The 13,153-nt window shown below is 42.9% G+C and overlaps 1 protein-coding gene across 2 annotated transcripts in view; it reads left to right on the top strand.

Moving 5' to 3' along the window:
- LOC142650788 (stimulated by retinoic acid gene 6 protein-like) overlaps window positions 1-13,153 on the top strand; it is a 77,119-nt gene that overhangs the window by 60,331 nt on the left and 3,635 nt on the right. The window contains exons 13-17 of one of the 2 annotated variants that reach the window (XM_075825639.1): window positions 1,672-1,720; window positions 1,794-1,911; window positions 2,874-2,993; window positions 7,832-7,995; window positions 10,204-10,350. In XM_075825639.1, coding sequence (XP_075681754.1) covers window positions 1,672-1,720; window positions 1,794-1,911; window positions 2,874-2,993; window positions 7,832-7,995; window positions 10,204-10,350 — 598 coding nt within the window. The remainder of the gene's footprint in view (window positions 1-1,671; window positions 1,721-1,793; window positions 1,912-2,873; window positions 2,994-7,831; window positions 7,996-10,203; window positions 10,351-13,153) is intronic. The other variant, XM_075825640.1, reaches the window with a different exon arrangement.

Below are 13,153 nucleotides of genomic sequence, written 5' to 3'. Positions count from 1 at the left end.
ATGCAGAGCCCAGTGGCGCCCCCTACATGCTGGGAGGGTGCAGCACGGGAGTGGACCAGAGTCAGAACGCCGCTGTGTGATCTCCTGGCTCATCTTAAAGCTGATCGCTGCTGCAGGTGTCCGACATACAGGGCGTCAATCAGCAGCATTCAGCTGCTCTGCACGGCCCCCCCCCCTTTCCCTACCACCTAGTTGCGCCCGGAGCACATGCCCCACCTGCTCCCCCTAGATACGCCCCTGCCTTATAAGACAATCCTTGACTAGAAACAATCAAATAAATTATACCAACTACTAGCATATTTCACCAGCCCCACATCTGGTCCAGTATACCTTGTTTTGCATATGTCTTCTGTATCTCCCCCATAAGAAGGCACATGCAAACTAAAGACGGCCATAGACTTGAGATAGCAGTCAGCCAGCCACATTTATTGGAGTGGAGGACCCTCTTTATGACATTCATAGAACCCTAATAAGGAGTATGGAAAGGGGTGGTCATCTGACATATAGTTAAGCATTTTTATCATAGCCATTGTTATATGTATAGGCACCCCTCTGGCTGAGCAACCAGGAACCAGGTAACTAGGAAAGACTGGGCCCCATAGCAAACTTTTGACTTGGCCTCCCCCCTAGGTGCCACACGCAGCCCCCCTTATAGTGCCCACTGTAGACAGTGCTATTAAGTCCCCCCCTGTAGACAGTGTAAACTCCCCACTTGTAGATAGCGCACCCACCTCCCCCTTGTACATAGTGCCTTACAGTCCCCCTGTAGATATCGCCATAAAACTCCACGGTAGATAGTGCCATACAGCTCCCCCTGTATATAGTGCCACACAGCCCCCTTTCTTATATATAGTGCCACACAGACCCTGTAGATTGCGCCACACAGCCCTTGTAAATAGTGCCATACATCCCCCCTAGTAGATAGTGCCACACAGCCCACCTTAGTAGTGCCATACAGCCCCGCTTAGTAGTGCCACTCAGTACACCCCGTATTGTTCCACAAAGCTCCCCTTGTAAATAGTGCCATACAGCCCAGCTAGTAGATAGTGCCACACAGCCACCCTAAGTAGTGCCACACAGCTCCCCCCTTGTGTATAGTGCCACACAATCTCCTTTGCATATAATGCCACACAGCCCCCCTTGTATATATTGCCCCCCTGCTCCCCCTTGTGTATAGGGCCACACAGCCTCCCTTGTATATAGTGCCCCCCTGCTCCCGCTTGTGTATAGGGCCACACAGCCCCCCTTGTATATAGTGCCACCCTGCTCCCTCTTGTATATAGTGCTAGCGATGCCACCAGACATGAGGGGGGCCCGTGCTGCCCAGCCCATAAATGTTAGGTGCCGGGTGGTGCGGGCCCCGTAGTAGCGTCGCTACCGCTGTAGCGGTTATAACGGCTGCTAGCGGCGTCACCGGGCATGGGGGGGCCGTGTTGGAGGTCGGCTCGGGCCCCCTCATGCCACTAGCCCCGTAGCAACCGCTACAGCGCTAGTTACGACACTATGAGCAACCAAACTATTTCAGACTCCAGTGCACCCTTTTGTGTAGATTCAATATGAGCCCATAAATCTCAGCATGTTTCTGTGATCACTCCAGGTGTATATACACTAAAAAAGCTAATATTTTAATGATAAACATAATATATGCATATCTTTCTCTGTCACACCTAGGCTGCAATAGCAAGATACTCCGGCTGGCAAGTTGCATACATTTTATGGGGTATGTCAATAACTATGAAAAGAACCTTATAACCTGTTTTTCAATTTACTGAAATTCTCTTCTTTTGTTGCAGGCTATTTGATAATGCACATAGTACAATGCTTGTTTGGCCTAGCTTTTGTGTATGCCTTTGTGTTTCCGATAAAACATGGCCAAGCTTTAGAATTTCTGAAAGGCTTAGGAATTTCCATGTAAGTATGGCGTACTTACTAATTTTTCAGTTTTATCACAAAACACTGTGATTGAACATATAATATATACTTACATTTACATATTTTGTTAAGTTTATATTATTCACACTGTTTTTATTAAGATATAAATGACATTCATTAGTTAATTCATTGTGCAAGAGAACATCAAAATGCCAGTGCAATGTGAATTCATCATTGCCACCTTACCCACCAGGAAATACATGTATGTGTGTGTATATACAGTGAAACCTCTCCAAAAGACCATCACTTTATCCAGACCAGATTTCCTGAAAGATTTTCAATTATACATTTACGGCGCTGGTGCTATGTTATTCGCACTAAGCTCCATAAATGTACGGTGTGGCCATCCACAGCAGCAATGGGAAGATTGGGCAGATCGCTTCTTTTGTCCGCTAGCTGAAAAAAAAATCAACTAGCGGAAAAAAGAAGCATTCGCCTCCCGTTGAAATGAACGAGGGGTGGAAATTCTGCCGTGTGTACAGGTCCTTAAGGTGTTGTCCGGGATTAGAAAATCATGGCTGCATTCTTCCAGAAACAGCTCCACACCTGTCCCTGGATTGTGTTTGGTATTGCAGCTCAGCTCAATTAAAAAATATGGTACTGAGATGCAATAACAGACACAAGCTGTGGACAGGTATGGCGCTGTTTTTGGAAGAAAGCAGCCATGTTTTTGTAAAACAACACAACCTCTTCAAGGGGTTAATAGATAAATTAGTTAGCTTGATGACTACAAGGGATATGTCTTCCATGGACTCTTGTAACATTACATAGAGTTGCATACTAAATAAACAAACCGTGAATCATTAGAAATTCTTTTTTAGCCCACAGACAGTGATAACAATAGGCAGATCCTGAACAAGGTGAAAATCAATATACCGTATCATGGTATATTTAGTTTAGTTTTGTTATAATTTGTCTTTCTTTTCATCTATTCTTTTAAGACTTACAATTGCAATTGTTATTTTGCTGATGGTATTGCAAGTCCTGTTAGCCAGTAAATTCTTTCTGCAGAAGAAAATATCTCCTGAGGAAAAGCAGAAACCCTTAGCTCTAAACAACAGGTAATACTAGTTGATTATTTTAATTTTGTAGTTTTCCCATTTTTTGTTTTTCACACATATTAGACTTGGGGGTTGACCAATATTTCCCGGAAACAGCACCAGTCTTGTTCGTTCAAGTGAATTGGGCAATACCAGACACAGCCCATAGCCAAAAGTTGCGTTGGTTATGGAAAAATGCAGATCTTAAAGTGTAGCTAGACGTTTGACGTCATAGAGACATGTCAGAAGTTTGGATTGGTGGGGGTCCGAGCACTGAGACCCCAACCAATCGCTGGAACTAAGCAGCTGAAGCGCTCGTGTGAGCCGCTTCGTGTCTGTTCGGCTTTTTCCGGAAATAAATGTATCTGTGTACGGACTCAATAGAAAGTCTATGAGCCCGTACTCCGATACATCGGCTTTCTGGAAAAAGCCAAACAAAAACGAAGTGCCTGAGCGCTCACACGAGAACTTCAGCGGCTTTGTTCTAGCGATTGGTTGGGGTCTCAGTGCTCGGACCCTCACCAGTCCAAACTTCTGACATGTCACTATGACATGTCAAAAGTTTGTCAAACGTTTAGCTACACTTTAAAAGGCTATCTGAGATGATCGAAATTAATGTGAGAATGATATGAAACCAATTTTTTAATTTTGGAAATTTTATGTAGGAAAAAAGTGCAATTTTTCTTTTTTTCCCTTTGTAATTTAATGTAGTTGGTCTAAGCAATTAAAGGCGTGGTATGAGGTTTAAAAAAAAACAATAAACTGATTTTTATCCAGTAACACTGCTATTGTGCATGAGCTTTGTCGGATATTACAACTCCGTTATATTCACTTGAATGCAGAGACGCTAAAAGTTTTGCTAGTGTTCAGGGCCAGCATCAGCACCCGGGGCCCACTGGAGGGGGATTGCTTACTGCTGCTCTCTATTTTGAATGTACGTCCTGTGTACAGGACAATAAGTGGAGACTATACAGCACACTGATGCATTCGGACAATGCTCGTGATCCCTCTCTATATTTAAAGAGGCTCTGTCACCACATTATAAGTGGCCTACATTGTACATGATGTGATCGGCGCTGTAAAGTAGATTACAGCAGTGTTTTTTATTTAGAAAAACTATCATTTTTTACGTAGTTATGACCTATATTAGCTTTATGCTAATGAGTTTCTTAATGAACAATTAGGCGTGTTTTACTATATGGCCAAATGGGCGTTGTACAGGAGTGTATGGCGCTGACCAATCAGCGTCATACACTTCTCCCCATTCTTTTACACAGCACATAGCGATATAGCTATATCGTTATGTGCAGCCACATAAACACACTATAATGTTACTGCAGTGTCCGGACAATAAATATACATTACCTCCAGCCAGGACGGGATGGGTATTCAGAATCCTGACCACTTCTCTGCACGTCTCTGTGATTTAAAGCACAGCGAGATCTCAATGACAGCTTACAGCGTAATCTCGCAAGACTACGCCTGCTATGCTGTAAATCACAGAGACTTGCAGAGAAGTGGTCAGGAGAATGAATACACATCACGTCCTGGCTGGAGGTAATGTATATTCATTGTCAGGACACTGCAGTAACGTTATAGTGTGTTTATGTGGCTGCACATAGCGAAATAGCTATATCGCTATCTGCAGTGTAAATGAATGGAGAGAAGTGTATGACGCTGATTGGTCAGCGTCATACACTTCTCTCCACAACGCCCACTTGATCAAAAAGTAAATCACGCCCAGTTGTCCATTGAGAAACACATTAGCATAAAGCTAATATAGGTCATAAAAAACACTGCTGTAATCTACATTACAGCGCCGATCACATCATGTACAATATAGGGCACTTATAATGTGGTGACAAAGCCTCTTTAACTATTATTCTGCTTTTTCTTTTACCAGGTTTTTGCCAGGTCCTGTCGTATTGGAGGCAGAAACACTTTAGATAACTGTCGGCCAAACGATCGGCCGACCGTTATTCCTAACGACTCCTCCATACACACGCACGCTCGGCTTGGCGTGTGGAGAAAACCGCTGCCAGACGTCTCTGGCGGCATATCTCCAAATGGACAAAAGGATCAGCATGTTGAAATTCAGGCAGATGTCGGGGGAAGTCGGGATGCCGCCTTACACATCAGATGGTCGGCCAACAAACATCTAATGTCTATGGCCAGCTTGAGGCCTCAAACACACTTCAGTGAAATGCTTCAGTGTGCAATCTGTTTTTTTAAATGGATAGCACACTGACCCATTCATTTCTTTAGGGCCATGCACACATCCGTTTTGTTGTTGTTTTTGCGGATTTGTGTGACTGTTCAGCAAATTATAGAACAGGTCCTATTCCTGTTCGTTTTTGCTGATCAGTCTCGGTCATTCTATTCATTGGTCCATTAAGATTACACACCGCACACGGAAGCCATGTGTGCGGTCTGTGTTTTGCGGTTCTGTGCTTTGTGGCCGTATAAAAGGCCACGGATGTGTGCTTGAGGCCTAACAATGAGCCAGACTGTACTGTTATCTATGAGAGGATTTTCTCTGCCTAAATACCTTAAAAAGCTTGTCAGACGAAAAGTTCAGAGCACCTGAACGGCTGATTCAGAGACCGAGAAGGGGGCTAGCTTCGCTGAGCCAGGCAGCCAACCCCTTCATCCACACACACAAAGAGGAGGGGGGCGCTCAATTCCCCCAGAGCCTGTGTCGGCACTTTATCAGAAGAACGGCCGTTCTGAACTTCCAGGTCCACGCGACGGGAACGGAAAACCTGCGATCCATGCAGGTTTGGAAAATAACGTATATTACAAAGTTTATTCATTTCAGGAAAGAAAAATAATAAATCATTTTAATTTTTTAATAGTATTCTTCACAGCCATAATGTACTGGTATATAAAAATATATATCTCTATATGGGTTAGTACATTTTAGGTGGAAAAAATATCAAATGTAAAAAGTTAATCTTTTTTTAGTAAAGTTACTAAAAAAATAACAGCTGAAAAACTATTACTATAAATATTTCTTGAATACACTTTATTTAATAAGCATCTCAAAACAGTTAATAACATTTGGTATTCCGATAATAAAATACAGTCAACACTTTATTCATGGTAATCAGGAAATGTCGTAAATAGAAAAAAAGCAATTGCTTTTTATTCTGCATTTAACCCATAACAAAAGTTCTCAAATTAAACGCGGTCTTACGTATATGGTAAAACGAAGCCTAAGAAAACGACAAATCGCATTGCAAATAAGAAGACCATACACAGCTACGCCTATATAAAAATAAGGACTTTATGGCTGGTTAAGCTATGAATGCTGAAAGGCCAAAAAAAAAAAAAGTAGAGAACCCACATTTTCCAGCAGTAGAAGGGTTAAATGACATACTTTGTGGCATACACCTGCCATATGTTTACACGTGGCATTATTATTTTTTTGCCGCAAAAAAAATGAAGCATAAACCTTAATAAAAACGTCACTGACGCCATTATTGTTGTATCATATACCGAGTGGTGGAAAGAAGTTGAGGCATAGGAAGGCCCACTGCGCCTCTATCGCCCAAGGGCCGGTATAAACCTGGGGCCAGCCCTGCACAAGTTATATGTGATTTCTATTATTACTTATAAGGAAGAATTTGCACACAAATTGCATGCAATTTGCAATGTTATTGGCATGTCATTTTTTTCGATGTAGGAAATAAGACAACTCATTTGTGTAGTCATAGTGTAGTTTGGCTTACAAATACTGAAGCAAAATACTGACCTAAATACGGTCATGTGAAAGTGGACTTTTGAAGATATTGTTTAACTCTGCACTCTTTAACTATTATTTATGCACTGATGGCAGAGTTCTTTACACTCGACAATATAAGGGTTTCAAACGCCGTTATTTAGGTCAGTATTGTGCATCAGTATTTAAAAGCCAAAACCAGGAGAGGATCCAAAACGTAGCAGAAAAAAATGGGACATAGATAACTTCAAAACCACAAAAAAGGCCATACTTACTAAGAGGGTGGTTGGGAACAGGTTTTCACCCACCCACTAAGTATGGCCTTTTATGTGGTTTTGAAGATCCAAAACGTAGTGCATATCTTTTCATTATACTATTTCTGTAAAGGTTTCACTCCTAGTTTTGACTAACAAATACTAATGCAAAATAGGGTCCAAAATCCTGCCATGTGAAAGAGACCAAAGTGTAATCGAATCTATGTAGTAAAAGTGGCTCCATTATCATATCTATATAGTAAAATTGGTTCTGTTATCCGATCTATTCAGTAAGCTTGGGTCTACTACTGTATCTATCCACTAAGCTTAGTTCTTTCTCTCTATCCATGCAGACTGTTCTATCGGTTTCCATATATTTGCGCTTTACCTATGTATTTAGGAAGCAAAGTCAACAGCAACAAAATCTGTATTGTTGCGTGCTGTGCGGTCCAAACCATCCTTACCATGGCGCACGACCTATCTAAATGGTCTACATAGTCTATGGAGGGTAGGAGTACAATGAAAGATACAACCTCTATTTTAAAGCTGGCGAAAGATAACCAGGGGCACATCATTGACAATAGGCGATGAGGACAGCCTTCTCCTTGCACAGTAACTACTACACCAGTCATATTGCATGCTTACTGTTAACATACTACTATATAAGTCATTTATTGACCAGGTGGCTGCCATAAAGTTAATCTCTCCAGCTGCAAAAAGAAACAATCAGAAAATACAAATAGGTTTTAAAAAAAGCACTGGTCTCTGTACAGATTTACAAAACATAACCTTTAACAGACTGTAAATAAATGACTGATATAATTAGAACATTGATTTTCTAGCGTTATCTTTTTCCCTTTCTTTTCACTATCTTTTCTTTTTAGGAAGGCTTTTCATAATTTCAATTACTTCTTCTTCTTCTACAATGTGATTCTCGGTTTGGGAGCCTGCCTATTTCGACTTTTTTCCAGTCTGATTTTGGGAAGTTGGTTAATTGCAAGGATTGATAGGACAATATTACAACGTGGATATGAGTCAGCAGACATGGGTAAGACATTTAATGTGGGTAGTTGACCTTATATCAATATGTTGTATTCAAAACAAAAGTGAGCAGGGGTGGGACATGCTTTCTTGGTGCTCAAGTCAGGGGTTATAGAATGTTCCCCCATCCTCGGTCCATGAAGAAATGCATGAAAGCTGTTGGACAGACATTCATTAATTTAATTGCCCAACACCCCCCCCCCCTCCCATCAAGCCTTAGCCTTCTTATTTATAAGGGGGGATTCACACGAACGTGTATTGGGTCTGTGCGGGCCGCATGGTTTTCACGCGCCACGCACAGACCAATACAAGTCTATGGGGCAGTACAGACAGTCCGTGCTTTTTGCGCAGCGTTTGTCCGCTGCTCAAAAAGCGCGACATGTTCAATATCTCCGCGTATTTCGCGCATCACGCACCCATTGAAGTCAATGGGTGCGTGAAAACCACGCAGGTCGCACGGAAGCACTTCCGTGCGAACTGCCTGTTTCGCGCACCAGCTGTCAAAAGAATGAATGTAAACAGAAAAGCACCACGTGCTTTTCTGTTTACAAACATCCAAACGGAGTGTCTTTGAGATGAGCGAACCCGGACAACCGAACCGAACTTCACCGGGTTCGGCCGAACTCATTTTGGCCGAACCCAGCAAAAAAAATTCCGGTACGCGACGTCAGGAGATAGTCATTGTCCAGGGTGCTGAAAGAGTTAAACTGTTTCAGCACACTGGACAGTGATTTCCGATCCCAATATACATGAACGTGTAAAAAAAAAAAGAAGTTCTGACTTACCGATAACTCCCGGCTTCTTCCTCCAGTCTGACCTCCCGGGATGACAATTCAGTCCAAGTGACAGCACCAGCCAATCACAGGCCAAGCACAGGCTGCAGCGGTCACATGGACTGCGGCGTCATCCAGGGAGGTGGGGCCAGATGTCAAGAGAGGCGCGTCACCAAGGCAACGGCCGGGAGGGAAGTTCTCGGTAAGTACGAACTTTCTTTTTTTTTAACAGGTTTCTCGATATTGTGATCGGCATTCACTGTCGAGGGTGCTGAAAGAGTTAACTGCCGATCAGTTAACTCTTTCAGCACCCTGGACAGTGACTGACGTCGACTAGACTCATCTCTATGATGGCGGCTGCGCGAAAATCACGCATCCGCGCATCATACACGGATGACACACGGAGCTGTCAAGTGGTTTTTGCGCGCACAAAAACGCAACGTTCGTCTGAATAAGCCCTAATACCCAGTCCCTATTTTCCTCCATTCCTTTGCACATGCTGACCAGCCTACTACATATCAGTGTGACAGGCACCATTACACCAATTAACTCAAGGGAAGCGCTAATCGTACCCTTGCACCTAGACATCCATTAACTTTATTCTGCGGGTGAATGCGATTATGGCGATACCAAATGTATATAGTCCTTTTTAGGTTATACTATTTTTGCAAAGAAAAAACTTTGTTAAAAAAAGGAAATATTTTGGGTCGCCTTATTCTGAGAACCATAACTTTATTTTTCCATTGATGGAAAAGTGTGAGGACTTGCTTTTTGCAGGGTGAGCTGTAGTTTTCATTAGTGTTATTTTGTGACTGGAGAAAAGCAATTCTGTATTTTTTACAGTGCTTACCATGCAGGTGTAATAACATTATATGATAGTTTGGACTAACATGGATGCGGTGATACCAATTATGTGTATTTTTTACATAACTTTTAGGGGGGAAAGTTTTTCTTTATTTAAGATATTTTTTGTATAATAAAAAGAGTTGAACAGTTTTTTTTGTGTTTTTTTGTTCCCTTGAGGACTTGAACAGGAAATCATTTTATCGCTAGTAGACACCGCATTACTCATATATTGCAGTGTATACTCATTTTTAGCAGCACCTATTAGGCCCTAATAAGCCTCCCCCTCTTTCTAACGGCTTAGATGCCGCGGTCGCTATTGACTGTGGCATCTAAGTGGTTAAACAGGATCGGAAATATCTTGGATCCTGCCCGCTGCATTGAAGTGTTGGCTGGAGCCCGTGAGCCCTCTCCATATTTCCCCTTTGCGGCCATCATATGCAGTTACGTCACACATAGTTAAGGTTAAATCCATAAATTGCCCACCCATCGATTTTATGGTGCCCTAGACGTCCATAGAATAGAAACCCACAGTTTGGTGAATTGGGATATACAGCAGTGTGTACGTTATTGCTAACAAACCAGTTTTTTTCCCCAAGGCTACAATACATGGATTGGAATGATATATGTGGATCACTATCACACTAACCCAGTGCTTGTGAGTTTTTGCAACATTCTACTGACAGTGAGAGCTGAAAAAAGATTAAAAGAGTTGCCTGCATATAATGGGTTTAGTAATTCAGGGGGTAAGTAAAGCAATTCTGCACATCTATTTTGAACTTCCCATTATTTGTTATGTCCTTAGTCAGACGATTGAAGCATTCTGTATATCTTAATTGAGGATTCTATGGTTATGCCATTCATTGTCAGATTGTAGAAGTCAGGTATCCTCAGTGATCCAAACCACAATCCCATGCGAATTCTAGACTCATGATTTCTGTGCTGTAATTCTTCTCCTGATCTGTTTGAATTGGGAAACGCAAATGTTGTAACATTTAATAGTTGAAGCAAGTCAAGCAACTGCAGGTTGTATGCCGCTGAAAAACCTAATTCCTCATTCCTGCCAATGATTCTCTCATGCGCCACTGAAAAAGGAGTTCATCTATTAATAGCACTAATAGGCTGAAATAGAACTGGTGATGATCAGGTGGCTTCCGGTAAGGCCACATTGCACAGATTGTTGGTTGCATTTTACTGTTATAGAATTGCTACGTGTTGTACTATAGTTGGATATGCAAGTCATTACTATGTAAGCAAAGTACATCCTGCAAAACCATGCCCACTTTTAGAGAGAAGAAAATAACGCACTTGTGTCACATGTGACTTATAGGAATTGTCTCATGAAAACCACCACTGCCCATATGCCCTATTAGAGCATATGGATGTCATAGAGGGGGCCCTCATACAGGAGCCCCCTCTGTGAGCCAGAATGTAGAGCAGCTCTGCAAGAGTGGCTTCTGCTTTGGCAGACTCTAAACTCCCATATATTACTGCCTGATATCAATTTCAGTAGAACATCATAAAAGGGAACCTTAAGGGTAGGGGTGTAACTAGGAGAGACTGGGCCCCATAGCAAACTCTTGACTGGGCCCCCCCAGTTGCCACATGCAGCCCCCCTTATAGATAGTGGCCCCTGTGGATTGTTCCATACAGCCCCACTGTAGACAGTGCCACACCCCACTTGTAGATAGTGCCCCCACCTCCCCCTTGTAGATCGTGCCAAACAGCCCCCCTGTAGATATCTCCATAAAGCCCCCCTGTATATAGCGACATACAGCTCCCCCTGTATATAGTGCCACAAAGCCCCTGCCCTTGTATACAGTGCCACACAGCCCCCCTTAGAAGATAGCGCCCTACACAGAACCCTGTAGATTGCACCACACACAGCCCCCTGTAGATAGAACTACAGCCCTCCCCTTGTAAATAGTGTCATACAGCCCCCCTAGTAGATAGTGCCACACAGCCCCCCTTAGTAGTGCCACACAGCCCCTTGTATATAGCACCACACAGCTCCCCCATGTGTATAGTGCCACACAGTTCCCCCATGTGTATAGTGCCACACAGCCGCCCAAGTAGTACAAGGCAACGGCGCATCCGAGAAAGTTGTATCAGCCAGGGGGATGTCAATCAAACAAGGAAAGGTGGGTTTGGAGGCAGGACTATGTGACTCTTCAGAATAGGGCCACCGCCCCATGACCTTTTAATGAGTAATTAGCATATGGTGTGCGCAGTCTAAAAGTGGATTTTATAGATTTTGCTGCATCTCAAAAAAAACATACATTTGGAAATATTGTCAGGTCATGTATTACTGCATGGTGGCAGTTCAAGGGGTTAAAACTACCAGACAGGTCCCCATTAAATATACAATGAATTGAAAACAATTCCATCTGCCCTGCAATTTTGTTATTATAAATATATCCTATATAATTACAGCTCCAGAACCAAGCTCATACATATATACAGCACCAGAACCAAGCTCAGTACATAAATACAGCACTAGAACCAAGCTCATACATATATACGGCACGAGAGCCAAGCTCAATGCACATATACAGCACCAGAATACACCTCAGTACATAAATACAGCCCCGGAACCAAGCTCAGTGCATATATACAGCATCAGAACCAAGCTCATACATATATACAGCACCAGAACAAAGCTCAGTACATATATACAGCACCAGAACAAATACAGCTCAATTTAGTGCAACCCCTGCCGTATATGTTTGTACGGCGTAAAACTACATCTTCCAGCATGGCCTGAATAATGGTAAGTATATGCTGGGAGATGCGGTTTCAAAAAAAATAATTGAATTACTATGACTACGCTACGGATTCCGTCAAAACGACGGAACCCTTGCACAACTGAGACAAACTGAAACCAATGGCACCGGATCCGTCAATATTGAAATCAATGGTGATGGAAATGGAAACCTTTGGTTTTCGCTTGTGTCAGTCAGGGTCCCGTTACGACGGAAAGCTCAGATGGCACTTTGAAACGGGACCCTAGCGCAGATGTGAACGAAACCTTAAGTAAGTCAGAAGCTGTTTTATTGTGTTAGTATTAGAATAATTTCCTTATCTCATGTCCTTTTTAATCTTAAAGTGGTTTTCCAGTCCATAAAAATTTATGGCCTATCCTCAGCATAGGCCATCAATGGCTAAACGGTCTGGGTCCGACTCCTGGGACCCCTTGCTGATCAGCTGTTTTGAAGGAGGTGCAGCGCTTGTACGAGCCCTACTTCCCCTTCACTTCTAACTCCTCACTGGGAATCGTCGACATACATGTTGCGGCGATTCACAGGTATTGAAACCTTCTTCTCCCATTGAAGTGAATGGGAAAAGGCGGCTACAATACCTGTGAATGGCTGATCAATGTGTGTCGAGGATTCACAGTGAGCGATGAGGGGGAAGCAGCGATCGTACAAGCGCTGCACCCCCTTCAAAACAGGAGAATCAGCGTGGGTCACAGGAGTCGAACCCTGACCGATTAGCTATTGATGGCCTATCCTGAGGATAGGCCATTAATTTTTAGGGAATGGAAAACCC

The sequence above is a fragment of the Rhinoderma darwinii genome, chromosome 1, assembly GCF_050947455.1.
Source record: "Rhinoderma darwinii isolate aRhiDar2 chromosome 1, aRhiDar2.hap1, whole genome shotgun sequence".
Lineage (NCBI taxonomy): Eukaryota > Metazoa > Chordata > Amphibia > Anura > Rhinodermatidae > Rhinoderma > Rhinoderma darwinii.
This window is presented reverse-complemented; position numbering and strand designations above follow the sequence as displayed.